The 26,099-nt window shown below is 52.0% G+C and overlaps 1 protein-coding gene across 6 annotated transcripts in view; it reads right to left on the bottom strand.

Moving 5' to 3' along the window:
* DGKZ (diacylglycerol kinase zeta) overlaps positions 1 to 26,099 on the bottom strand; it is a 53,544-nt gene that overhangs the window by 7,871 nt on the left and 19,574 nt on the right. Inside the window, exons 1-26 of one of the 6 annotated variants that reach the window (XM_033062319.2) lie at positions 25,741 to 25,841; positions 17,517 to 18,317; positions 16,608 to 16,716; positions 15,807 to 15,902; positions 14,962 to 15,039; positions 14,581 to 14,637; positions 12,486 to 12,554; positions 12,002 to 12,073; positions 11,585 to 11,701; positions 11,421 to 11,492; positions 11,054 to 11,149; positions 10,703 to 10,785; positions 10,449 to 10,509; positions 9,947 to 10,060; positions 9,419 to 9,559; positions 8,829 to 8,907; positions 8,487 to 8,542; positions 7,360 to 7,422; positions 7,040 to 7,113; positions 6,818 to 6,929; positions 6,313 to 6,512; positions 5,912 to 6,012; positions 5,695 to 5,774; positions 4,583 to 4,627; positions 4,261 to 4,330; positions 10 to 50 (exon numbers count right to left, since the gene is read on the bottom strand). In XM_033062319.2, coding sequence (XP_032918210.1) covers positions 10 to 50; positions 4,261 to 4,330; positions 4,583 to 4,627; positions 5,695 to 5,774; positions 5,912 to 6,012; positions 6,313 to 6,512; positions 6,818 to 6,929; positions 7,040 to 7,113; positions 7,360 to 7,422; positions 8,487 to 8,542; positions 8,829 to 8,907; positions 9,419 to 9,559; positions 9,947 to 10,060; positions 10,449 to 10,509; positions 10,703 to 10,785; positions 11,054 to 11,149; positions 11,421 to 11,492; positions 11,585 to 11,701; positions 12,002 to 12,073; positions 12,486 to 12,554; positions 14,581 to 14,637; positions 14,962 to 15,039; positions 15,807 to 15,902; positions 16,608 to 16,716; positions 17,517 to 18,301 — 2,871 coding nt within the window. In that variant the 5' untranslated portion in view covers positions 18,302 to 18,317; positions 25,741 to 25,841. Of the gene's footprint in view, positions 1 to 9; positions 51 to 4,260; positions 4,331 to 4,582; positions 4,628 to 5,694; positions 5,775 to 5,911; positions 6,013 to 6,312; positions 6,513 to 6,817; positions 6,930 to 7,039; positions 7,114 to 7,359; positions 7,423 to 8,486; positions 8,543 to 8,828; positions 8,908 to 9,418; positions 9,560 to 9,946; positions 10,061 to 10,448; positions 10,510 to 10,702; positions 10,786 to 11,053; positions 11,150 to 11,420; positions 11,493 to 11,584; positions 11,702 to 12,001; positions 12,074 to 12,485; positions 12,555 to 14,580; positions 14,638 to 14,961; positions 15,040 to 15,806; positions 15,903 to 16,607; positions 16,717 to 17,516; positions 25,846 to 26,099 lie in introns of those variants that run through there. The other 5 variants (XM_033062320.2, XM_033062317.2, XM_033062321.2 and 2 more) reach the window with 5 other exon arrangements.

Below are 26,099 nucleotides of genomic sequence, written 5' to 3'. Positions count from 1 at the left end.
TGCACTCACCTGTGCACGGTCTATCCTGTAGAACCGATCGGCCGTGGTTGCTGTAAGACAGGAACAGAATGAGACAGGCTGATCCTTGGTGTGAGACAAGGGAGAAAGCCTTTTCCTGCCATGAGTGACTTCATGGCTTGCACAGAGGGTACAGCAAAGCAAACAGCAGCTCCTGACCAGGAGCAAGCCACCTTCCTTCATAATTCTGCTGGTGTCTTTGCCCTAGAGGCAGCTCCTTAGGCCTACAGACCACTATGCCACTGAGACATGCCTTTGCTTGCTATCTCCTCCTCAATGACTCCTAGCAGGGAGCCACAGGTAAGGCAAGAACACAAGTAGCTGATGCCATGACCTTTCAGGTGCCCCAGCATTATCCCGAGCAGTTGAAGTTGAGGTCTATGCAGTGCACATCTCAGCATTCACTTATACCAGGTGAGGAATTGATGAGATTAACATAGTGCACCTTGTTGAACAGTGCTCAGAAACGGGGCCACTACAGGATGCTGGGACAAGAGAGGGCTCAGCCTCATGCTGATTTGACTAAAGACCTCCATGAGGCCACTCAGAGCATGTGACTGACAGACACAACAGAGCATGCCACCACCAGCTGTAGATCCAAGCCCCTGTCTCTTAGGATGGCAGGAGAGCTTCAAATCAGCCTCCAGCCCATCTGAATGCATCCCTCTGCTCATCCCTCTTCCTTAGAGAAGAGATCACCACAGAGAGAGAGGAGCTCCAACAGAGCAAATGGCTATGCTGGAGCCAGACACACACAGCCACCACTCCGAGGGGAGCAGTGGGTTTAGGGCATCACCAAGGGAGACCAGAACGGGTATGAGCACTGTGCCAGGACAGCTGGATTCCCATGCAGGGCAGCATTTCCTCAATATCCTGACAGGCTGCTAGTGCCAGTTCAGGAGAGGTTGCTGCAGTGGGATCCTCGCAGACCCAAGGAAGTCTCTCTGCAAACACAGTGGTGATGTGCCAGAGCAGGTGAGAGGACTGAAAGAGCCATGTTTATTCTGGATATTTGCATCCAGAGAGCTACTGTTCAAGGCCTATAATTCAGCCACTTGAATGAATCTGTGCTGTGTTGAGTGAGACTCTAGTCTCTTTCCTGACACATTTTCCTGAGCCCAGAACCTGCTGCTGGGACACTGGCAGGAGAAGGTAAAGCAGCCCTGGTACAGTCCTGGTAGTGACACCTGGGAGCAGCAGCACCGGCAACACCATACACAAGGCTGGGACCTTGAAGGGAGAAGCTGCACTCTCTCTGTCTAGCACGAGGCTTCCCAGACCCACTTTGCAACCCATTGCTGTGCTCTGCTGTGGTCTACACTCTGCTTGCTGGGATGTCCGAGATGAAATGCTACCAATGGGCATTTCACTCAGACAGCATCCAGGCACAGAGGGAGCTTCTTGGTCAGAGAGGGCAAAGGGAGAAGAGAAAACTACTTTCAGGTAGGGGAGGAGTATCAGCTGGAGTGGAGCCCAGCAGGGAGGCTGCTCTCCAGTAACACAGCGATGCTCATGGTGAGTCCAGTTCTGAGCATGCTGGAGCAGGGGGGCCCCCTGCCTGCACAACACAGGAGAGCATCCCCAGCAGTCCCGCCGTGACAAACATCCCACCAAGCTGCCTTCAGCTCCATGGGCAAGAGAAGCACTGACTCCCCTTGCTCTGCTCCAGGTCAGCAGCCAGACACACAGCCTGGGGTAAAGCATTGCTGTGCTCAGCCCCAAAGACCCGTGAGTCCCAAAGCTCAGTGGTTCCCTGTGACTTGTCACTGAATGTCTGTTCTCTCACACCCCAAATTCACAGAATCACAGAATGATCAAATTGCTTAGGTTGGAAAAGACCCTTAAGATCGAGTCCAACCATTAAACCAACACTGCCAAGTCCACCACTAAACCACGTCCCTAAGTGCCACATCTACACATCTTTTAAGTATCTTTAGGGATGAGGACTCATCCACTTCCCTGGGCAGCCTGTTGTAATGCTTGATCACCCTTTCAGTGGGAAAAAAATCCTCCCTGACATTGAAGTCATTCATTTCCCTTCATCCTCTTGCTTATTACTTGGGAGAAGACACCTACACAATTTGACACAACCTCCTTCCAAGTAGTTGTAGACAGAGATAAGGTCTCCCCTGAGCCTGCTTTTCTCCAGGCTAGATAACCCCAGCTCCCTCAGCTGCTCTTCTTATGACTTGTGCTCCAGAGCCTTCACCAGCATCATTGCCCTTCTCTGGACATGCTCCAGCCCCTCAGTGTCCTTTCTTGCAGTGAGAGCCCCAAAAGTGGGCATGGTGTTCAAGGCATGGCCTCACCAGTGCTGAGTACAGACAGACAATCACTGCCCTGGTCCTGCTCACCACACTACTGCTGATACAGGCCAGGATGTCATTGGCCTTCTCGCACACCTGGACACTGTCAGAGCCTGAAATAGGTCATACTTCAAACACTGATATAAAGCTTTACTCATTATAATAAAAACTGTATAAAGAAGCTACAACCAAAGAAGCCTCCCTGAAGATACCTGACTGGGACTTTGGACTGAAAGTCAAATTGCTGAGATTGGATAAAGGAAAAACCCATTATTCAGTTACCTGAAACAAGCAAGTAAACAACAAAAAGAATGTGAGCCAAACCCAGCAGCCCTGCTAAGAATCATCTTTGGCTTGCTTTGAGGTGGGGGAGGTCACAGCCCACACACCCATTTGCTGGAGTGGGTTTGCACAGATTTCCCCCCCAGTCAAGGTGGGGGGAGGAAGTTTGGCTGTGCTGTAACCTCTGCTCAGGGTTCATGAACCCATCCTCTCTTACGCAAACTGGCTATGAACCTCCAACCCCGGGAAGGCCACATCCATGGGACATTCACATGAGGGGCAGCATTAATCCATTAAAGGCCCCCCACAGTTCTTCCTGAGGCCTTGCACCACAGGACTGCACGTGATGCAAGAAATGTGGAAGAGACAATGGCAAACTCCGTCCCCACTCCAGCAGGATGCCTGGATTTTCCTACCTGGTGTGAGCGTATATTGACCCATCAGAATCTGTGCTTTTCGGGGGGGACCTTCACCACCAAGTAGACCAGCTGGATCAACGAAGCATTGCTGGGATCCAGGGAACAGTGACACTTTACTTATCCTGACCCTGTTACTCTCCATCCCCTCCACCTATTTTCTATTTCTTTCTATCTCTCTCATATTTATTATCAAATAAAGCCCATGCTATTGTCACAGGCATATGGTCTCATTTGTATCTTAATCTGGGCAGGGGCATTCCTAAGAACCTTAGTAATCGGATCCTGACAGACACACAGTGAGTCATGTTCAGTCACTGTCAGCCAGCACCTCCGGGTCCTTTTCTGCTGGGCAGCTTTCCAGCCCCCCCTTCCTCCAGCCTGCAGCACTGCATGGGGTGGTTGTGACCCAAGGGCGGGACATTCACTTTTTTGAAGCTCATGCAATTGGCCTTGGCCCTTGATCCAGCCTGTCCAGATCCCTCTGCAGAACCTTCCTGCCCTCCAGCAGATCAACACTCCCATCCAGCTTGTCTGCAAGTGACTGAGGGTGTGCTTGATCTCCTCATCCAGACTGATAAAGACAATAAACATGACCAGGCCCAATACTGAGCCCTGGGAATCACCAGCTGGATGTAACTCCAGTCACCACCAGTCTCTGGGCCTGGCCATCCAGCTGGTTTTCTATCCAATGAACAGTGCACTCATCTGACCCACAAGCAGACAGTTTTCCCAGGAGAATGATGTGGGAAACCATGTCAAACATTTTACTGAAGTTCAGGTGGACAACATCCACAGCTTTTCACTCATCCATCTAGCAGATCACCTTGACATAGGAAGAGATCAGCTTGATCCCCTTCCTTGCCCGTCCCCTCTGAAGAGTTTAAAGCCATCCATTGCAGTTGTGTGACTTGTCCTACCACGTCTCTGTGATGGCAACTATGTCATAGTTTTCTTGCTCTGCCATATCTTTTGGCTCCTCCTGTTTGTAGTTGCATGCACTGGTGTCAATGCACTTCAGTTGGGCTACTGATTCCTCCACTTCTTTGCGCATAGGAACTGTAATTCCTACACCCTAACTCTCAGGTGCTTCTGTGGTTTCTAATGCAGCGATAACCCTTGGATCTTTGCAGCCATGTGGACCTCCATTCCCCACCTCCATTGAGCTGGCAGACCAAAGGACCTTGCTAGCATATCATCAGACCCAGACAACACTCCTAGGGGAGGGTAATACTCACAGTCCAGGAAGCACCACTTGGGTGACAGTTTCTGGAATGACAGTGTCTTTGGCTTGGCTCCATCTCCCTCCTGTATAATAAAAGAGAGGATAAAGATACAGCTTATGGCTTCATTCAGAGCATTGCTCCTGCTTTTGGAAGTCCCTGCAGACGGGACCACAGGCACTTAGATAAAATTGAACACAGGCACAGCATACTGCAACAGGGAGCACCATGGGACAGACTGGAGCTGACTGTAGAGCAGTGTCACAAGATGAGCCCATGAGACTGGCACAGTGGACATGACAGATGGGCCCAGAGGACAGAGAGATGCCATACGCACCTGAAAGAGCAGGCGCTCTAAAGCAGAGGGCTCTGCAGGGAAATCCTGCAGAAAGGCAAGGTGTGCTGTTACAGCCTGTGTCTGAGCAGTCCCCCAGTCCCTCTCTCATCCTATTGGAGTTGCTCCATGTGCTGCCATATCAGGCTTTACACACTGTCTGGCCAAGGTAACCAGTCCTTGCCTGGCTTTAAGGCCAGAGCACAGTGCTTGCCCAAGAAGTGAGAAGAGGTAAACCATGAGGTCACCAAGGAACACCAGCCAAACTGCAGTTTTAAAGGTGCAGTAGATTGCAGGGGCATTGGTCTACCACATGGACACAGCAGGAAAGCATCCCTGTGAACCCAGGAGCTGCTAGCCATGTGCCTGCCTGTGTGTCCTCACCAGTGCCTAGGCACAAAGTGGGCAGGGGACACACATACAGAGCAGCTACAGCAAGAGGCAGATGCCAGTATGCCAGCCCAGGCAAGCAGCTCTGCAACTCAGCTCTGCAGACTCTACACATACACTGGATGGGATTCCCACAGGCACAAGAGCCACCTAACAGCAGACGAAGAACGGTCCCTTCAATCTTCTGTGCAATAATCAGGCTGAGCAATGCAGCACCAGGAGCCACACTATGGGCTTAGAAGGCATTGTTCACCAGGAGCAAGAGTTACATAGTCTGTGTACAGGTCACAGACACGTGCTAGTACATTGGTAAGGACACAAAAATTAGTGCTTGCAAATGAGAAGAGAGGGAGGGGTTATAAACCTAATCCAGGCACCTGGAGAGGGCAGAGCTGTGACAGGAAACACAGGGCCTGTGGAGGGTTGAAGAGATGTGTGCTGGTTTTTTATACTACCCTGCAGTTTTTCAGGTGACTCTTTGGGCTTGGAGAACAGTCAGAAGAGCAATGCTAAAAAAGGAGCTGCCAGACAGCAGGGAGCAACAAGGCATCCAGCTTGGGACCCTGCCTCCACCACATGGTGAAGGTAAACCGTGATCTCTTAGTGTGACCCAAAGCAAGAGTGTGTGTGGTGGTGTGTGCAGGTCAAGGCGGCTTAGAAATCCTTTCCCTGAGTCCCTGCATCCTCAGTATTCAGCCATGACCACTTTACACCCAGAGACTCACCTCCTGCAGCTTCTCAATCCGGGTCCGGCACCACTCCAGGTCACTGTCTCCTGGAACCACGATGATTCCCAGTGGCACAGCTGCAGGACAGGGCACAGGCACAACTCAGGGAGCAGGCCATGCTCCATTCCCAACACCTCACAGAGTTTTTTTCACAGGCTTTGCCAGACTTGGGGATGGCAGCTCCCACCCCCTGGTCACTCAGCTGGTCACTCACAGGCTTCCTTGAGCTTTTCCTTGTCATAGTTCAGTGCCTCATAGTCATGCATGCTGATTCGGCTCACCCGGATCCGCAGCTGCTCGGGCACTGGCTGCTGGCTGTGTGCAGGGGGCAAGGAAAAAGCAAGATATCAGAAAGTGACAGCTGCTTTCTCCTTATTCCCCTCATCCCTCCAAAACAGGCAAGAGCACAGTACTGTATAGACTAGGGTGGGGAGCTTAGCAGCAGCAGCTTCTCCAGCATCAGGGTCTGGCCTTATTTCTGTGACCCGATCTCTTCCCAGACCCTCCCCAAGAAAGGACTGAAATGCCCCTGCCAGTCATGGATCAGTCCCATCCCTTTCCCTGTCAACCGTCCTTCCTTGGAGAGGAAGTGGCAGATTGATCTGAGGAACTTACTCATTGAGCAGAGGCATGGAGTTGCGCCGCTTGGTCTTCTGCACCATGTTGGCTTGGTTGCGCAGAGAGATGCGGATGCAGGATGGTGCCAGCTTGCAGGGCTCTCCATCCACCTGCATGGGGATGGCCTTGGATGTGGTGAGAACCACCTGCCGGCACTGACAGAGCCGCTCCCCATGGCCTCCGACTTGCAAGGCAGCCTGTGAAAGAGTCCAGAGTGAGAGTAGAACATAGACTGAAACGTGGATGAGGGGAATATCCATTGTCATCTGGATTCTACAAGTGAATCAAGTTCTCAGGTTTGATTTCAGTCAAGGGACTCACAGAGACCAGGGCATGACAGCACCTCACCTAAACCTAGAGAGCAGACACTGTCACACAGGCCAGCACCACACCTCCTCCAGAGAGGATCTGTGGAGCTGTGGGCTGGCTGACACCTGGTCAATAGGACCATTCACCCCCCGCCCCCGATTGCTACCTACAGCTGGCAACAGCACTGACTCACCAGTGAGGTCATGGTGAAGCCGATAACTTCAATGCAGCCATCATCATGGCGCTGGGGCTCAAAGTCATGGTGCTCCCCAGGGTTGCCCCAGGGCATGGTGCCTGCACAGTACCTGTGAAAGGACAGGAATAAATCCTGGACTGGCACCCCAAACCCAGGCAAGGATCTACAAGACAGGTGTGAAAAGCCCAGCATATGAAGACAGGTCCTGGGGATGCTCACCTTGGGATGTTAAGGAAGACCAGGCACTGGGGCTTCAGGTCCTGAATCTTGGAGGTCAGGTCTGTCTCATCACACTAGAGACAACACAGGGATGTTTAGCCTTTTGTAAGGGGGAGCCTGGTCCATCCTACTCACTTAGGGAGAAATGCCCCCCCCACTCCTCTTCTCCCTACAGTGAGTGTTGTCCAAGTCAGGGGAAGCTGATGCTCCCAGGAACATATCTGCTCCTTAACCCTCACATACTTCAGCGTCCCAAGGGACATTCCTCATGCCTTCACAGCTCACCCCCTCCCTGGACTACAGCACCCCAGTATACTCACAACCAGCCTGACATGCTTCGCCAAGTCCTTGGAGCTCCCGGTGAGGAAGTCGGAGAAGGCCGTCTGCCAAGGCAAGAGACAGAGTTAGTGCCCAGGTGTTCACCAGAATGGGCAGCCAGGAAGCCTGCCACTGACCTGCAACTCAGCCTGCCACTGACCTGCCACAGATCTCAGCTGCTGAAACCTGCAAACCCCCTTTTCATCTACCAGCAGAAGTCCTCTTCTACTCCAAAACAACCTGATCCATTCCTCTTGCTATTTTGCCTACCAAAAACCTTGGGGCAGCTTCAGTAACATACTCTAGTATTCCCCTGCCAGCCCAGTCCTGACTTTAGGGAAGAGCTGGCAAGATGAGTCTCCTCCAGTGAGATTCAAGACAAGGAGACAAATTCAGTCTCAAGTTGTAAAGAAGTGCCACAAAACAGAGCTGAAGTGATCCCATCTAGAGATTCCAGGAGGGATAGCATGGGTCCCCTTTGGGTTTAACTGTGCAGAGAGGAAAAGAGATACAAACAGGACAGATGTGAGATGGCACAGAGCAGTATTTGGCATTTAGTACTGCTTGAATACCAGTCACCAGACACATGGCTAGAAAGTATATTGAGGATGGGGAGACAGAGGAACAAAGATGATGCTGAGATGTAAAGCTCTCAAGGTCAGACACAGGAGGGCAGTGTAATTAGCCAGGAAGCTGTAACTGGTCCAAGGTATATAAAAAAAGACCAAAGTAGTGTGTAGACTATGGAAAGGCTTCCTTTTCCTCTGCAGGGGGGACAGCTTGCCTTCCCACAGCTCCAGGGAGGTCCTGCCTAGGTGACCACCCGTGAGCTTAAGATCAAGAACAATAGTGGCAGGAGATCAATACAGCAACTGTACTGCAGGCCATGGAGCAAGCTGTACTGCCAGCCGCACTTGCAGCCAAAGGGGAGCTGTGACTCCCAGTGCTGCAGCACTCCTCCAGCAACTCTCCAGCTTTGAGCTGGGGGGATTAACTTGGGTGCATGTGAAGGTCCATGTAACTGAAATTAGTGAGTTTAGGGTACAGACAGGAGTCAGGTGCATGCCTGTGCTGCAGTTGACGTTAAGGCTGCTATGACGAGAGGCTCAGATATCCCACACACACTCACCCCAGCATAGAACATTTTATTCCGAAATCGGCTGTTGAACTTCTCTGGGTTGGCCTCTAGGGAAAGGAGAAAAAAAAGTCCAGGTCACTGGCCTACACATGGAAATATTTCACTTGCCAGTTCTCCTCAGACACAGCTCTCCAGCCAGCCTCAGCCAGGGGTCTGGCCCCAGCTTCTTTCCTGTGCAAGGCACCCCTCTTCCCCCTCTGCAGCTTGGACTTGCTCCTCATGTTTCACCTCCAGCTCTGTCCCTGAAGCAATTGTCTTAATTTCCTGAGGAACCCACAAACAAGAATAGGCCCATCCCACAGATCCCGACCAAATCCTGCCACTGCCCTGTACCTCGGGATTCGTGGAACTCCAGCGTCACCCGTGCATCAAAGCCAAGGCTGAAGTAATTATTAAAGACATCCAAAGGCAGCTGAAATGGAAAGGAGGAATAAGGATGAGGTTGCCAGCATGTGCCCATGCAAAGATGAGGTCAGGTTACAGCAGAGGCACTACAGTGCTCATGAGGCTGAGGGACCCTGCTTGCCTTTTCCCTAGGAAAATACAGAGGTCACCAGCCTGAGATGATGGTCCTGGCTCCTAGGGGTAAGGGAAATGGTCCACCGGGACACACTCTGCTCTCTGAGGTTTCTGCAATCACTAAGTTTCTGTTAAAGAAAACAGTCTCACAGAAGACTGGGTTTATATCTGTTGCAAGTTGTGGTTAAAAAACCTTTGGTAGGTATTTAGTTATGAACTCTACATACACTCTTGCTGTGATTGCTGTGGCTCAGAGCCATGAACAGAATGGGAGAATTGGAGGAGTGAAAGGGAAACACTAGCCCAAGAATGTAGCCCCGGGTGGTGGGACTACCTGAGCCAGTAGCAGAAGAGAGAATGTAGACCTCTAGCATAGGAACAGCCATGGAGAGGAGGTGTCCCACCTTGTCAGCAGCTGCCTCATCCTTTTCCTCAGGGTTTGTGTCAGGGTTTGGCTCCACATGGAGGTTCCAGCGATCGAGCTGCACTATGTTCCCATCTTCTACGTGCGAAAGGATCTTGGACACAGGCTCATCTGTGTAACCCTGGTGAAGAGAAGGACTTGGTGAGCCTCATGCCTGCTTCCCACAGAGATACCCCAGACAGCAGGGTTTGGCAAGGCATCTCAGAGTAAAAGATGTGGAAGAGATCAATGCTACGAGAATGCACAATGAAGTGGGATTTGAAATTTAAAACAATACATCTTCCTTCTAAAAATCTTCTAAAGTTTGAAAAAGCAATTGCTTTTGTATAATCTAATGCAGAACCATTCAAATGTCAGAAGAACAGCAACAACTGAACTTATTTGTTGGTCTGTATTAACAGGAAGTTGAAACACCAGACCATGCAAATCTCCAACCATGTATCTGAAACCAGAATTGAAGCACTCAGCCCTGCTCTGTCAGCAGTGGGTTCTTGTGCCCATCACTTACCCCACCCCAGTTCAGTGTTCTGGCCAAGTCATTCCCTGTCCCCAAAGGTAGGATGGCCACAGGAGGAGATGGGTTTATGCGTAACTGGTCCAGAATGGAGAGTATCCAGCCCACCTGCTCAAGCAAGAGAGTGCAAAGAAAGCATTGGTTATCTCAGGGACCGGCAGAGGTGCCTCAGAGCACTAGCGATGGTAGAGGGGCAGAGATGGGGGTCTCCTTAGTCACAACTGAGGCGATTCACAATCTTTAATGCTCTAATCAGATGCTGCATGAAAAACTAGTAACCCCAGTGAGGACACTGGCACTCAAAAGGGCTACAAATCCAGACATGTTACAGACTAGCACTCCCTGCAACAGTGCAGGAGGGAACCCACAGTATCTATGCTACTAGCTGTACCATGGATGCAGTGTGCACAGTTTGCCCTGTTCTGGATCACAACAAGGAGGGTTGCTGTCCTCACAGGGCAAAGGGGCACCATGGGATGGAGGGGAGGAGACTTACTGTGCCGTCTCCCCCACATGCCAGGATCCGGAGGTTGTGGACTTTGCGGTACAGCTCCAGCCTGCGGGGAACAGGGAGGTTGAGGAGGGGAGGAGGGAGGTACTGAAGGTGTTACACAGCAGCTGCTTCACAGAGGCCTTGGCATTGACAAAACCATATCCATGTCTCCCTCCATGAGCTGGGGGAAGAGCTCTCAGGAGGAAGCCTGGGACACAGATGGGGGAGAGAAAGGTGCTGCCCCCGTTACTACTCACGCCTCCTTGGGTCCACCCTGGCTGAGGTCAAAAACTTGCCGTGGGTTGAGATACCACATGAAGGATTGGATGATCTTGGCTCCCTGTGGGGAGAAGAAAGACTTTAGGTAATATCGAGTTCCCAGTGGACAGCAGAAGGAGGCATCTGGTCCTGCCTGGGGACAGGCTAAGACAACACCATTCTGGAGGGGACAGGCAAAGCCTGGATGAGTTGGGAATTGCTGGGCAGCAAACTAGCATTGTGGCCTCTTGTGCAGCTGAGACATCACCTAAACGATGATGAGAGCTCAGGACCCAGATAGCAATGCCCTCACAGCACTGTCTTCTTAGACATAGCAGACAAGGCCATACCTGATTCCCACCACTCTTGGGGTTCACAAACACCAGCAAGGGCTTCATGAGAGGAGCTGGCATGGGCTTGATAACAAAGGGTTTCCACCTCCCTTCCTGCAAGAGATACCACAGATCCTTCAACAAAGCTGGGAAATGCAAACTGCCACCTCCAGCTGAGCCCTAACATAATGCAGGTCAAAAGCAGGAGGAAGAAAACATCCCAGCTACCCCAACCTTGTATCTGGGATATATCCTGCCAGCAGGCACCTTCCCTCAAACTCCTTAACCTCAGACCCAAAAAAGTCCACTTTTATTCCCTTGCTTCTTGTTGTTCAGTCTCTCTGCCCTTCCAAGATAAGGTTATTCCCGTCTCCTCATACCTTACCTCGGCTCCCTTTTTGCTGGATTTCCGCTTGAATGATGTCCTCTTCTTCTTCTTGCTAGATTTCAGAGGATTCTAGAGAGAAAAGAAACCAACACAAGAACTCTGTGAGGAGCCACTGGGAAAGTGGGAACTGTGAAGGAGCCCCAAGAGCTGAAGTGACTTACCTGGGGCCGCCGGACCCGCAGAATCCAGGTGGGAGGAACAACAACAGCAGCATGAGCTCCCAGTGAGCAGGGCTCTTCAATGTGTTGCAGCATGAAACATGTTACTTTGCTGTGATACTGGCCAAAGAGAAGACAGAGAGAAAACTCAACTGCTCAGTTTGGTGGGCACAGCCACCATCTCTCCTCTCAGATCCCCCATGCCAACGCAGGGAGCGCTGGATGAAACCATGCAGGAAGGGGGAAGGCAACGAAGAGAAAGCTTCTCAAACGAGCTTGCAAATATCATCATACAGCCTCTCCCAGCAGGAGGAGCTGTTAAGGGGAGGCTGCAGAGCAGCAGCTTGGGGAGTCCCAGCAAAAAGCAGAGGTCATTAGTGCAGAACTGACTGGTAAGGCATTCAGGGGGGCTCTGCTCACCGCTTGTTTGCACCATGAACAGCTGATGGCTACAATCTCTTTGCTGTGGAAGGCAAACTTCTGCTGAAAACCCTATGGAAGAAAGGATAAGAGGCTTAGGGAATTCCCTGCAGTTTCCTACCATCCAACAGTAAGAGACATTAATGAGGAGAGCATGCCTGCAGCTGGAGCCCTCCAGATCCTCCAGTCCCAACCACCAAAACGGCACCAGAGAGGCCACTGTGCTCTGTAGGGCTGTCCTTATTGCTCATGGAAAGCATGTCAGGAAGACAGCTTCTTTCAGGATTAGTTGGGCCCAGGGGAAGAACTACTCTATGTGGGAAGCACTTACATAGTGCTTCACTGAGCAAAGCAGGGCATGTGTCTTGGTTTTGCTGCCAAACAGGAATGGTGGGATGTCCCTGGCTCCCAGCCCTGTGCATGTCTCCGGTTTGACCTTAGGCTTTCCTTCAGGCTGAGAAAAAAGCCCAAGATGCCCTCTCACCTTGCCACACTGCCGGCATTTCCCTTCCTGCCGCCTCCGGTGCACCCAGTGATGTCGGACAACAATAGGCTAAATGGAAAAGAAAAAAAGAAAATTGAAAAACAAAAAAGGGAGTGAAGGGCCCAATGCATGAGTGAACACAGGAACAGGCAGAAGAAATGGACACAGGCCAGCCAACGTCTGCTCTTGCAGCAAAACCACTGCTCATAGGCACTGGCTCCCTACCCTCTGAGAGAAGGCAAAGCCAAAGAATCAGGGGGCGAGAGGCCAAATTAAGATGCTCCAAGAGAAGGGAATTAAAACCAGAAGCAATAGGAAGGAGGACAAGGAAACTGAAGACTGAGAATCACACAAAGCAGATCCAACAGAGTGTGGGCAAGCAGTAGCACATCTCTGTCCCTTAACATCTCTGCCCAGATGCCCCTAGTGCCAGGTGAAAAACGTGCTGGTGGAAGGTGTGAAAATCCCTAGAGAGACACAGATTGTGCCCACAGCAAGAAGATGGAAGTGCTTGCAGCTAAGCAGTGAACGTCCTCACTTCACATTCCTTGAAAAGAGCGGCAGCCCCAAAGCCTCCACGCCCACTTCCCCCTGCTCTTTCCCCAGGCCAATCCCGAGCCTGCTTCAGTCTCAGTGTGGGCAGCAAGGCTGCTCGCCAGCACCTCTGCTCTGCCTGCAGGCTCATGGTGGGACTGCAGAAGTGATTGTGAAGGAGTGAGAAGTTTTGTGATGAAGCACCACTTGCCCTAAATTCCATCCTACTCTTCCAGCCCTGGATTTGGAATGGCACTGCAGAGAGACTGGCAAAAAGAGAAAGGGAGTGCAAGTTCACAAGCTGGCATGGCAGACCCCAATATCCTGCTCCTGACAGCTTTTGGGATCGTGATGATGAGAGGCAAAAACTGGCAGGAGGTTTGGGTAAGCTCTAGTGTTGCCTCCTCCAAGTGCAGCACACAGAGAGGATGTTGTTGGCTTTAGTGGATATTAATCCAATAGGAGAAGAAGGAGGGCTATGCCTTGAGCTCTAGGTCCAAGCAGGCACATCCAGGGAAAGGGTTGAACCTAAAGGGGATCCCTGGCACCACAAAGGCCAGAAAAGCACTTGCTTAGGGAACAGGAAGGAAGAGGCCTTGGGGGAACTAAGAAGCATTAGAAAGACAGGGTGGAGAAGCAGAATTTGTGAGGGTAAAAAAAAAGCAAGAAAAGGGAGGAAGAAAAGATTTGTGGAGGTCAGAGAGAAGAAAAATAGAGACAGAAGATTGAGCAGAGGCAGCAAGCTGTTAGCAGAGCTCAAAGGGTAAGTGAAGCACAAATAAGGGAGCTAGGCTAAGAGCAATATGGGAAGGAGGCACAGAAAGAAAATCAAAACAAGAAAGGAAGGTTTAAAGTGATGCTGAAAGCTTCACTTTACGAGGTCACGCCAGCATTTCAAAGCAGGCAGCCTTGTGTTTGAATATCCTTTGCCAACTAGATCTGCTGTTCCAGTACAGCAGTCCAGAGAACTGCACAGGCTATACCAGTTCCACAGGTTGGAGGGTGAAGCGTGAAGGCAGACAGCTGCTTCCACCAGTGAAGGCCAGCACACAGGTTCCAGGCCACTACTTATGTCCAGTACCTTATAATATGGGCTGAAGGGGTCTGATACCACTACTGTGGGCAACTTCCAGTGCCACCTGTGGCACCCAGGTCAGGGCTGGGTGATAAAGCCAGAAATGAGCCCATACTGCTTCCTTCCAAATTGCAGGAGACTTGGGGACCTTGCTGTTTGCTACAGCCTTATCTATGTGCCTGGGGACCCAACACAAGGGGCAAAAAACACTGTCTGTAGGTTCCCCCCATGCAGATCCAGGAGATTCAGAACATGGAAAACCATTGGATGTTCTGTATTTGCTGTCTGCAAACTCCTCACCCTTCACACCCAATCTGCTGCTGCCTTGAAAAGAAACATCCCTTTTACAGCACCACCCCCTTGGAGCAGGAAAGAACATGACACCTCCACTTGGATGGGCAACACACTGGCAGCATCTGGTGTCTTTATCACTAAACTGGAACCGGGACATGCAGATGTGGGCAGCGTCCAAGGCACATCTCTCACCTCCCGTATGTTCCGGGATCCTGACTCCCTGAAGGAAGGTTTGCAGCGGAAATTTATCTGTAAGTTGAACACATGAGAGCAATCAATAAAACCATCGTACCTGAAGGAAACCTACTGGAATTTACTGCACTACAGCAAGGCCCAGAACCTCTGGAGTTGTTTGTTACTTGCCACAAAACCCTCACATGTCTCAGTTACTGAACAAAATGGGGTCTGGGGTCCCAGTCATGTCACCAGATGCTCATTTTGGTACTAGCTCCTCAGAAGATCCCCCTTTGCAATTACACATTGCAGTTCCCCAACCTTCTTGTGTTTCACTGCCCAAGAAAAGACTGCTACAGTTTTGCAAGCTGCAGAGAGGGCTTAAGAGGCTCTACTCACTTTCTCCAGCTGTTCAATGCAGGGTGTATGCACTACAATCTTGCAGGCTGCACATTTACGCCTGGAGAGAGTCTTTTGCTGAAGAGAAAGAAAAGGGGAGAAAAAATATATGTGTGAATGAAAATATACAGTGTTCACAGCCTGGCAAGCTCAGCCTCCCATTATACCTCCTTCTTTTGTATTGGGATACAGAACAAGCCCTACAGTAAAGTTAGATACAACCTAGACTTCTTATCTAGTGAAGGGTTCTAAGCATGTGCCTATAGCAGATGTTGTCAAGCCTGGGACAAAGTAGGGAGGTACTTTCCCTATTGTCCTGTCCTGAAGTCCTTGTCCTCTTCTGACACTGCCTGAGAGCACCTTGGAAGGTGGTCTGGGAGGCAGCTGCAGGGTGACAGGCACAGGGTGACATCAGTGCTCTGTGTCCTGCACCACAAGCAGGACTGAGCCTGCAAATTGGGAGGGAGGACTGCAGGGGCAGGAGGCAACAGGCCTAGGTCTCCAGAGCTCTCTTTTCTCCTCTATTGAAAGGTCTTGGATTCAGATTGTCCTTCCAAGGGTGTGGAATCCCAACACCCTCTCTTTGGAACCCTCCAGGGCAAGTGGCAGCCCTGCATCAGGTTCCCATTGCAAACTGAGAAGCGGCATTGGCAGAAACTGGGGACTTGGGCCTCTGGTGTGGAGAGGCAGGAGGGACACAGTCCCTGCCTAGGCAGCTCCCCAGACCCCTGCATGTCCCCCAGCAGCAGCAGCAGCAGTGTGGCCTCTGCGGTCTCCCCGTAAGCTGACAGCGCAGCTGGGTTTGTGGCCATTGCTGGCAAGGCGGCTGGCCCCAGGTGACTCACCAGAAGCTTCGCCATGCAGTACTGTTCCCCAACATAGCAGAAGTCCCCAGAGACACTGGTCTCAAACCAGATGTGCTCCCCATAGACCGCAGCCTCCTGAAAGACAACAAGACAACACAAGCTCTGAGAGCACCCCCAGAGAGGCATCTAAGCCCCTAAAATGCTTTGTGAAAGGGACAAAATACTGGACAATGCTGGGGGTGGGAGGTTGGAGCTAGGTGGAGGCCAGGAGGCAAGATGGACACAACAGCTAGGGACATCTGGAGAGAGGAAACCTCACAAAGCTGCCCATGGCCCACCTGTTGCAAACAAGAGGGTCCCAGGAAACCAACTCCAAGACCTACAAACTACCTGTAGTGTCCTGCACAAGGGAGCTGCTTTCATCACCCTGAGAGGAGGCATCAGGGCAAACTCAATCTAGGGGACTATCCTAAACCAGCTTCTGTTCTACAACCTGAAGGTGCAGCTTAAAAGCTGTGGGGCTTTGCCTGTGAAGGAACAGGGGCTTACTCCTGTTGCTTGGTCCCAGCCACCAGATCTTGGCTGCCAGAAGCAGAAAAGCTGGCAGTGGAGTAGTTATGCCATCCTTCCAGGAACCACTTGTGCCTCCACAGCCTCTATCCTGCAGCATCAAGCAGTGCTGCCAGGATCACAGATGCTGGCACCAGCTAGTGGCAACGGCAGAGGCCATAAATGTGTCAAAGTCAATCACCTGGGAAGCCTCAACCCAGGGAAGAGCCTGCTGCTTCTTGGCCAAGAGCCTGTTCCATGCAATGCCCAGCAAAACACAGTACAACTTACGCTCCAATCCACAGTGCTGCGTAGCTGCCTCTCCGAGTCGCTCCTCACAGCTAGTGCCGGGTTTGGCTGGGCTATCATGTGCTGGAGACTGGATTTGGCAATAGCTTTCCTGGAAGACACAAGAGGGCTGGCTATTAAATATATATGTAAAACACAAGCTGCTTCTAAGATGTGAGGCTGGAGCAGAAAAGCCTCCTCAGAACCAAGTGGCTGCAAATGAGGTGAATTTCCATGCCAGCTGGTTGAGAAGTACCTGTTCCTGTGAGATAGTCCTGTGGGATGAAGATGTACTGGCCATGTTGCTGACAGCTCAGCCAGACATCCTGTACCCAACAAAAGGTGCAGCCTGGGCCTGCTGGGTTAATGCTGTCAGGGACAAGAGTTCCACTGTAAAACACCCTGGGAGTGTCCAGGAAGCTGTGGTGGTGGGACTGCCTCTGCAGGGACAATCTAGAGCCCCTGTCCAAGAGTCTCCCTGCATCTCTCCCACATCAAGGCACCTCTGAGCCTGGGCTATTTCCAGACACCAGTACAACTGGCCAGAATAAAAGCAGTTGTTTGTTTGGGGCCAGTGAATTTCTCCCAGATGTGCTAGGGTGGAGGTAACAAGCAAGGAATCCAGCCAGCAGAGAAAGTGTGCATCTTCAGCCAGTAACCAGGCCTACCACATTCCTCTGGTCCCAGTCTGGCAGAAGACACCCACAAGCCCCAGGAATTGCACCAAGAGCATCACTGGCAGCACTGGCCCAAGTGGAAGATGCTCAAGGTACACCAGCAGCACTGCAAGATAGTGATGGCAGCCAGGGCCAATGGCGCTGAGTCTCTTCCCTCCTTCCCCACCAAACCTGGGTCTGCAGCCCACCTCTCCCCTCCCCAAGGCACGGCTTGCACGCTTGCCACCATACATACAGCAGCCGGGGGCTCCAGCCGTCCGGAGTGGTGCGGCAGGTGGACTCCGGTCCCAAACCCTCGGTGAGGGTGGCAGAGGGGCACCCGGTTCCGGCCACTCCTGCAGAGTGCTGGGCCAGCAGCCGTGGGTGGCCAGAGGGGAGCAGCCCAGGTTGAAGGCCATCGCTGGAGCGGCGGCGCTGGCTGAGGCGGCGGTAGCGGCCTGGCAGGCCGTAGGCAGCCCGGCCGTACGCGACCTCGGTGGGCAGGCAGTGGGAGGAGGCACGCCGCAGGCAGCGTGGGCCCCGCGACAGCAGCCCTGCCTGGAGCGGCCGCAGCTGGGGCAGCATGGCCAGCCACGCCTCCTCAGCACAATGCTCGTGCTGGCCCTGCTCAGCTCCTGCTGCTGCACCACCGTCCTCTGGAGAGTCAGATCTGGAGCTGTCAGTGCCGTGAGCCTTGTCCTGCTCCTCTCCCGTGGGAATGAGGCTGGCCAGGAGCACAGTGGGACCCAGCAGCTGGGCATCAATAGCTTGTGCCTGGCCCCTGCGCTGCTTCTGCACGGCAAACCTGGGGCTGAGGCAGGGCGGCGTGGTGCTGGAGCGGCGGCGGGTGCCAGGACGCCGGACCAGGCCCAGGCAGGAGAGGGATGCTGCTGGGGTGCCTGAGCCACGGCGGCACTGGGCCAGCGAGCTGGAGGGCAGCCCCACCTGGGAGCGACGCCTGACCTTGCCCGTGGGCACAGCCACCACGCTGGTGCGCCGCAGCCCCTTCCGCCCAAAGTGCCGCCTAAAAAAGGTTTCCATTGCATCCGGATGGTGGCTGTTAACACAGAGACCAGGAATTAAGTAGGCTTGCTGATGAGTCCCAGGCCACACGGCAGCTGTCAGGGCAAGGGGACAGTGGGAAGCAGGAGACAGAGGGCTGAAGCACGGAGTGGGAGACATGGCAATGCTACCTGAGGTGTGTGGTAGGGTGTTGCTTCCCACAGCTTTACAGCTCGACGAGTCTCACAGCTCAGCCTCGAGGGCTGCAATGGCAGGGCAGGTGCCACCACCTAGCTGGGACACTGTGCACTCCCTGTTCTCCACTAAGGACAGGCCGCACGCACTCTGAGGTGCCAATCAGCCCTGGCACCTCAATTACCCCCGCCACTCTCCTGATGCTGATCCACCTGGTTTCCCCACAGGAACCACTCTGGCTAAGGACCACTCCCACCAAATTCGTAGCAAATTGAAATCAACTCCTTGTGAGTACAGAAGAAAATGAACCAGACCAGTAAAACCAGGGCAGGAAAATTTGGTAGAAGCGGTCTGGGAGAAGCTGGGAGAGGCTGGAGAGGGCAGAGGAGAGCAAGGAAGACCATCCCATCTGTCCTGCGCAAAACTTCCCTCTCATGGGAGAAAGAGCTTTACGGAAAGCTTATGCTTTCCCTGTCCAGCTCTTAAAGTTTCACAGGCTGCCTGGATATTGCAGCAGTCTGTTGAAAGCCACAAGTGGAAGGTGCTGCAACATTTTCAGTGTCAGTGGCTCTGCACACAAAGGCCTGAGTGATAGGAGCTGAGTCTGGCTAGCTCTAGTGCTCCCATCCTCCAGAGACAGTGCTTCATTTCCCACACTCCAGCTGCCTCCCTTCAGCTGCTAGAATATTTATTCAAGGCAAACTTAAAAAAAACAACCAAAACCCACAGCTTGGTAGAAGTAAACTTCTTCAGTTGCTCCCAAGGCAGGGGACTCGATCATGGCAAACACACACAAGCCACCATCACCACCACTCCCAATGATTCCCATACTGTGCAAGGTATCTCCTCTACCCACTACAAGGGTTTGGATATGCTGTTCACCATGCAGACTGACATCTGCTCCCCTTCTTCTATCTTCCTCCCTTCCCATGCTCTTTTACATTCTTCAGTAATATCAGAGAACCTTCAGGGTATCACTCTGGACCAAACTTCCAATGACCCAAGGCCCACACAAATAAGTGAATTTATCAGAAGCTTCTTCCCTTTTTATTTGGGAAATGAATGTAAGATGGAACATAGGTCTTATCTTTCGGACAAACTGGAGTTTTTGATAGTGCTTGTAGCACAAGCAGCCCATTGGGCTGTACCTCTTTTTAATAGATGAGTACAAAGGTGAGTTTGTATTTTTGGGAAAGACAAGGCTTGGTTTGGTCTCCTCCAGCCTTGTAAACAAGGAAGCCAGCTCTTCAGTTTCTATAGTCTTATCACCATGCCTGTACTCAGTAATGTAAAGGAGGAAGGGAGAGAGGGAGGAAGGAAGGCAAGAAGGAAGGCAGGAAGGAAGACAGGAAGGCAGGCAGGAAGGCAATGGCCTCCAGAGAACAGCATCAGGGCAGCTAAAGCGTGGCTGACCTGAAAGCAAAGCCAAAGCATCACATCCTCAGAAGTATTTCTCAATTCCTACCACTGTAAGCAATGCAGGCAGGTACTTGGTCACCAGAAGATTCAATCTAACAAGGCCCATGCAGCTTTGCAAAGGGCATCACCATTTTGCTGATGACCCTGCTTCCATCCCGTTCGCAACAATGCAGTGCTCCATTCATGTCCCCTCTCCCCATTATCTGCAGGATCATTCACAGAAAACTGCATAGAATCAGAGAATTGAAACTTTCTCGGTACAACTGGAGGCCATTTCCTCTTGTCCTATCACTTGTTACCTGGGAGAAGAGACTGACCCCACATCTTGCTACAACCTCCTCTGAGGTAGCTGTAGAGCTCAATAAGGTCTCCCATGAGTCTCCAGCTTCCTCAGCCATTCCTCCTAAGTCTTGTTCTGTAGACCCTTCGCCAGCTGTATTGTCCCCTGGATGTGCTCCAGCACCTCAATGACAGGAAGAGGGCCCAAATCTGGACACAGCACTCGAGCTGTGGCCTCACCAGTGCTGAGTACAGAGAAACAGCCACTTTCTAGTTCTGCTGGCCACACTATTACTGATACAGGCCAGGATGCTGCTGGCTTTCGTGGGCACTTGGCACATGCTGGATCATGTTCAGATGGCTGCCAATGTGCATCATCACCAACAGGCATTAAAAACTGTCTGAACAAATAAAACATATTAAAAATCACAAGCGAGAACACGGGATGTGGCGCACTGCAACAGACTCTTTTTGGCCATCTTTAGCTCCTGGGGGACACATACTGACCAAGGGCACCTCAAACGAGCTAAATGGCTGTTCCATATATTCCACCAGCACAAAGCTGCTGTACCACTTACTGTGTTGCTGCTGCATCACTTACTGTGCTGCTGCTGTGGGCAGGAAGACCTCTTAACACAGCTTCCTTCCTTTTTCCACCAGTCTCATGAAGAAATCTGCTAGAACAACCTTGGTTTGACATTTATGTTTGAGCACTAGCTGACTGCAAACCTTTTTATCTTCAGGGCTGTCTGTAAATGGCACGCTGAATCAAGCTCTGACCACCAGTGGTGAAGGTTATTACAAGACTGCCATCTGACAGCCCATGACAGCAGCGTGGTGCAGCTCAGATACGCTGGGTGTACTCATCCCCACCTCTTGCATCTCACTTCCAACCTGAGCTCCAAATGGTGTATTGCAGGTGTCAGAGCTGCTGCTGGTGGAGCAGATGGACCAACTGCCAGGGCTGCCCATGGCTGATATACATTAGCAGAGTTGTGTGCAGCTGGGGAACCATGCACTAGGCAGAGAGGAGTCCAAAAAGAACTAAGTCCTGGAAGCCCCAGGCCTAACACCAGCACATTACTGGCATCTCCATTGTTTGTGACTGAGAAAAGATGGAGAGGAGCCAGCACCTGTGGCTGCTCTGCAGACCATGTTACTCGGCTCAGTTAGGTAAGGAGGCAGGATGGAGGCAGCCTGGCATTTGCAGGGTGCAAAGGAAAGGAAGTAGTGCTGCATGTACTGGGATATCAACTCTAGTTAAGAGCAGATACACACTATCATTTCAATCTCCTTCTGTGAATAAGGAAGGAGACAGCAGCTCTGGTCTGCTCATGATCTGCAATCAGAGCTCTTGAAAAGTGGGGTGTATCTTATTACCAGACTCCTCAAAGCATCCACCCTGCCAGGCTGCTGAAGCAGGAACATGTCCAAGCAAGATCTAAACACCCTTGGAAAGCACAGCAGGGATGGAAGAGGAAAAACTCGCATCTTGTAACTGCAGTGTACATACAGCTTGTGAATCAGCTGTTATGGAGACATCTCTCCATATAACCAGTAGCTATCCCTCATGTGGTGATGGTGGTTCCAAAACCAGACTGGCTGACTCTTAGGGCTAAACATGCAGTGTCCCCCATGACATAATCTTTGCCCACGTCAGGAAGAGAATCTGGATTTAACTCCATTGTTCTGCTTTACTTCACTAGCCTTGAGCAGACTTCCATGTACCATACTTAACAGGCTCTCAGAGATAGGCAGAGGGATCTTGTGCCATACACCTTCTTGGCCCTTCCTCCTCATTACGGTTCCCTTTGTCCCTCCAGCAGCCTTGTCTATTCCTGCCAGTGCCCAGGAGCAAGAGAGATCTCAGGTTACCTTCATACAGTGACAAATCTGGCACCCCTCTCCTGGCACCAAAGGAGGGAAGAGGACCCACTTGCAGGACATTGCTGGCACTAAATGCACAACCCTTGAGCCACAGAGAAGTCTGGACATAATAACACCATCGTTCCTCCTGACCTTTCAGCAAACTTCCAATTAGTCGACTGGAAAGCATTTTTTCCAACCACGGGACTACAAGGGAAACAAGTCCGAGAGCTTTGCCTGGTTCCATGACGAGCACCTGTCCTGACGGCAGCTGGCTGGATTTCTGTGTCCTGGCTAGCTGTGGGTGCTGGGAACCTGCTGTGGCACAAGAGCTGGCTGAGTGAGAGCAGGGGCCCATTTCAGTTTACAAACTGTATTCTCCTGACAAAGACACTTGACTCGTACAGATCAGCCACAAGGAAAGTGTGTTATTAATAGCCACTCCTGTGTGACAGCAAGATCTCCTGGGCTTCTGCCTCCTCTCTGCCAGGGCACCATCCAGAGAGCTGCAGCTCATTCCCACCCTGCTGGCACACCACTGGTTGCCTTCAGCCTCTGTTTCCATCACAGGCTTGCACACCCCACACCACCCTTTCTGTGCTCTGATATTTAATCTTCCCATGTACGCTACTGTCCTCACACCACCCCTGCTGAGATCCTGTCCTTATTCTCCCATCCTGCTTCCCACGCATCATCACTGACCTCTCCCCTCCCTGGAGCTCCCCAGCCAGGCTTCTCTGACCTTACAAGAGCAACCTGCACAGATGAGGTCTGCTGAGGAAGGTGTCCCCGTGCCAGATGGGGAAGGGAAAATGCTGGTCAAGATGTGGTACAACCCTCAGGTTTTGGTTGCAGTGAGGTGTGCAGTGATCAGCAAGTTCCCAAACTGTGCACTTTGTTTCTACTCAGAATTTCCATTCCAGCTGTCATCTCTCCTACCATCACACAAATGAAACAGAGCCAGGAGCTCCCCCACGCTGGGTCCAGTATGAGCAAGGAGATGGGGCTCCCCCCAGCACAGGGGCGGAGAGGCTCTATCTAAAACATGAGCCTTTCGAAGCACCATGAGGGGTGAGCCATGAGCTATGCTCATCTATTTTAGGATTCATACACTTGACCTGCCGGAACAAGTGCCACCACCTGTATGGGTCACTTCCAGGCTTCTGAACTGTAGGAGTGTGGTAATCCCAGGGCAAGGACAAGGACATCCTCAGTTGCACTGTCACCCTGCAGAGGAGTAGATTACTGCTGCAAACATAAGGCTGCCCCTCCAGGCTGCAGAAGCCAGTTTCCGATCCTAGCACTCAGAGGGCAACACAACTTATCTCTCAGTGGGTCCTGGGCCTGATCAAGATGAATTCAGATCTCTCTGCTAGTGAAGAAGCAAGGCAAGTGCTTAAAAACCAGTCTGTGGTCAGATGCATGCAGCTGCAGAGGACACCTCCTCCCAGCCCTGTGGTCCCTGATGTCCCTGCATGTGCTGTACAGAGGTCCCTGTCAGGGCTACTGGGCATGGACACAAGCAAGGCATCTAAGCACGCTTGCCAACTTGCTCAGAAGACTGTCAGTGTCACTGGGCACTCTGGGTGGCCAACCTGGAGGTCCCAGGACAGCACTGCTTCACAAAGGACAAGCAGCTATGTCAGTGCAGCCTCTGAGCAACATTCAAAGATGCAGCATCAGAGACCAGCAGCTGCTTTGGGGTGGGATTGTAGCAAGGCAAAGAAATGAAACACAATAGTTTGACAGTTTGTCAGGGTACGCTTCTCCAAGTGGCAAAGCCAGGTGGAAGGACAGTGCCTGGACATGCCTCAATCAAAGCAAGGCAAAAGCTATCCCGCCTTCATGCTTGGCACTTCCCAAGAAAATGCTCACATTTGGTTTTCTGGGAAGAAGAGAGCAGAAGAGACTTTATATACAGTTCCCAGCATTTTCCCAACCCCCTTCTCATGGCAGTTCCATCCCTCCACCACTTCACCCCAAGCTCTGCATGATGCTGTGGTGCCATCTCCTTTTCACCACCTTCTCGAGGCAAACGGGAGATCTGTTGCAAGGCACATCTGCCAGAGTAGCTCAGATCCTCCGCAGAGGCTTCATAAATTGAAGAGTTTGCCAGCCCTAGTATTCAGAGTAATGTTCCCATTACAACAATGTGATTTCGTTCCCAAAATCCATGGAAGACAGTGTTTTATCTTAATTTAAACCAAAACCATCTCCTTGGAGCCTCCTGGGCTGACTCTGGGCATTTATATCCCTTGACAACTTTCCACCATCATAATGTTATGAAGTTTATATGCCACTACAGTAAATAATCTGCCTCCTGGCAATCAAGAAACCTGACAGCACTGATGTAAACAATCTGTTGCTGCATTTGGCTGAGGAGCTGAACAGCAAGACTGACAGCCTTGAGCCATGAATTAGCCAGGGCTGAAACACAGAGGGTGAGCCACCACCGTCAGTCATGGTGCTGGTGCTGAGGCTGAGCAGGGGTCGGGGGAGAGGCTGGCCACACAGTTTCTATTTTGGTCCCATCAGCAGGACCAGTGATGCAGGCTGGGAAGGACTTGGAGAGTTTCTTCTCTCTCTCTCTCTGAGCTTCCTTCCCAGAGTGGCATGCACGAAGCCAAGCAGCGGGGGCCTCAGCAGGGTATCCTGGTGGCTTAGGAACCCAGACCATGGTTTCTTTTGCAGATTCCCAATATCACACCCAGTGATGGTGCCCTCATTCAGTACACATAGCTCTGTTCCTCACAAGGAGGTACACACTATTTAGAGGGTGGTCAGTCCCACACAGCCCCAGAATTTTTCCCCAGCACATAAGGACAAAATCCTGGCACAGAAATTACTACCAGCCACAGCGCTGCCCCAGGCAGGGCAATACACAGTGTCTGCCCAGGGCAGCAGCCCCAGGGAGAAGGCGATGAACCTTCTGTAACAACAAAGCTGCAGTGTGGCAGATAAAGAACACAGGCAGTGATTCCCAGGGCTAGTAAGATTCTGCACCTCCCAAAGCAAAACCAAGAAAACCTCAGGCACTTCTCAATAGGCACTGATCACTGATCAGAAAGATGGGACTCACATACCTCCATCCAGCCCATAGCAGGGATTAGGAAGAGCATCCCACTGCTCCTGGCATAAGCAGAGAATCACAGTGCCACCAGCACCAGAGGATATGCCAGGAGTTCACAAATATCTCCTACTTTCCTAAACTATCCCAGAACAAAGAGACTGAGGACTGAGGGTCCTGGCAAGGCACAGGCTGGCTCCCTGTCCTCTGCTATCTGCAGATTTTCTGCTGCCACCCCCATGCCACATGGACTGGCAGGATGAAAGCAGCCGAATGGGTGGCTGGATATCCACCACTGGCAGGGAAACCCCATAGAAACAACAGCTAGGCACCAGTGAGTGCCAAGGTGGCTGTGTTTCACAGACCCCTTGCCTGAGCCCTGGGGACTGCTGTGGATCGGCTTGCTCCAGGCTCTGGCAGCAAACAGTGCTCGACAAAAGCAAAGTTGAGAGTTTTGGGGATGACTCTGGGGTCTGCTCCCCCTGCCCTTCGCAGTGGTCTGGAACCAAATGCCATACCTACAAACTAAGGGCTATCTCTCCTCCTAGGGCCCCTCCCATCCCCCACCCAGCACAAACAAAAGCAGGAAACATGAGGGAGAGCGACGAGCAGGACAAGGAAAGGGGAGATAGCGGGAAAAAGCCCCCGTGACCTGATCCGGAGCGGTGCAGGGGTCCTGCAGGTGCCGAGCGGGTGGCAGTGGCCGCACCGCAGCAGCGGGCCAGCCCTCCCCTGCCAAGTCCTAGTTTGGAGAGAGTGCTTGGCTTCTCCCTCCGCTCCTCCCCAAACCCTGACAGCGCTGGTTAAAATAACCAACTGTACTTCCTCTCTGAGCGGCCCCGTGGCCGGCTCGCCCCCAGCCGCAGGCGCATTCACCACAGCAGGCCCGGAAAGAGAGGGGTCCCCACCGTGCCAGCTGCTCTCCCAACACCCAGCTGCAGCAACGGCATGGCACAACTTCCCTGGCAGCAGGAGGACACGGGGAGGAACGCGCCTCAGTGGCGATTCTCT

This window comes from Catharus ustulatus, chromosome 6 (assembly GCF_009819885.2).
Source record: "Catharus ustulatus isolate bCatUst1 chromosome 6, bCatUst1.pri.v2, whole genome shotgun sequence".
Classification (NCBI taxonomy): domain Eukaryota; kingdom Metazoa; phylum Chordata; class Aves; order Passeriformes; family Turdidae; genus Catharus; species Catharus ustulatus.
The sequence above is the reverse complement of the archived record's forward strand: the minus strand, read 5'-3'. Positions and strand labels throughout refer to the sequence as shown.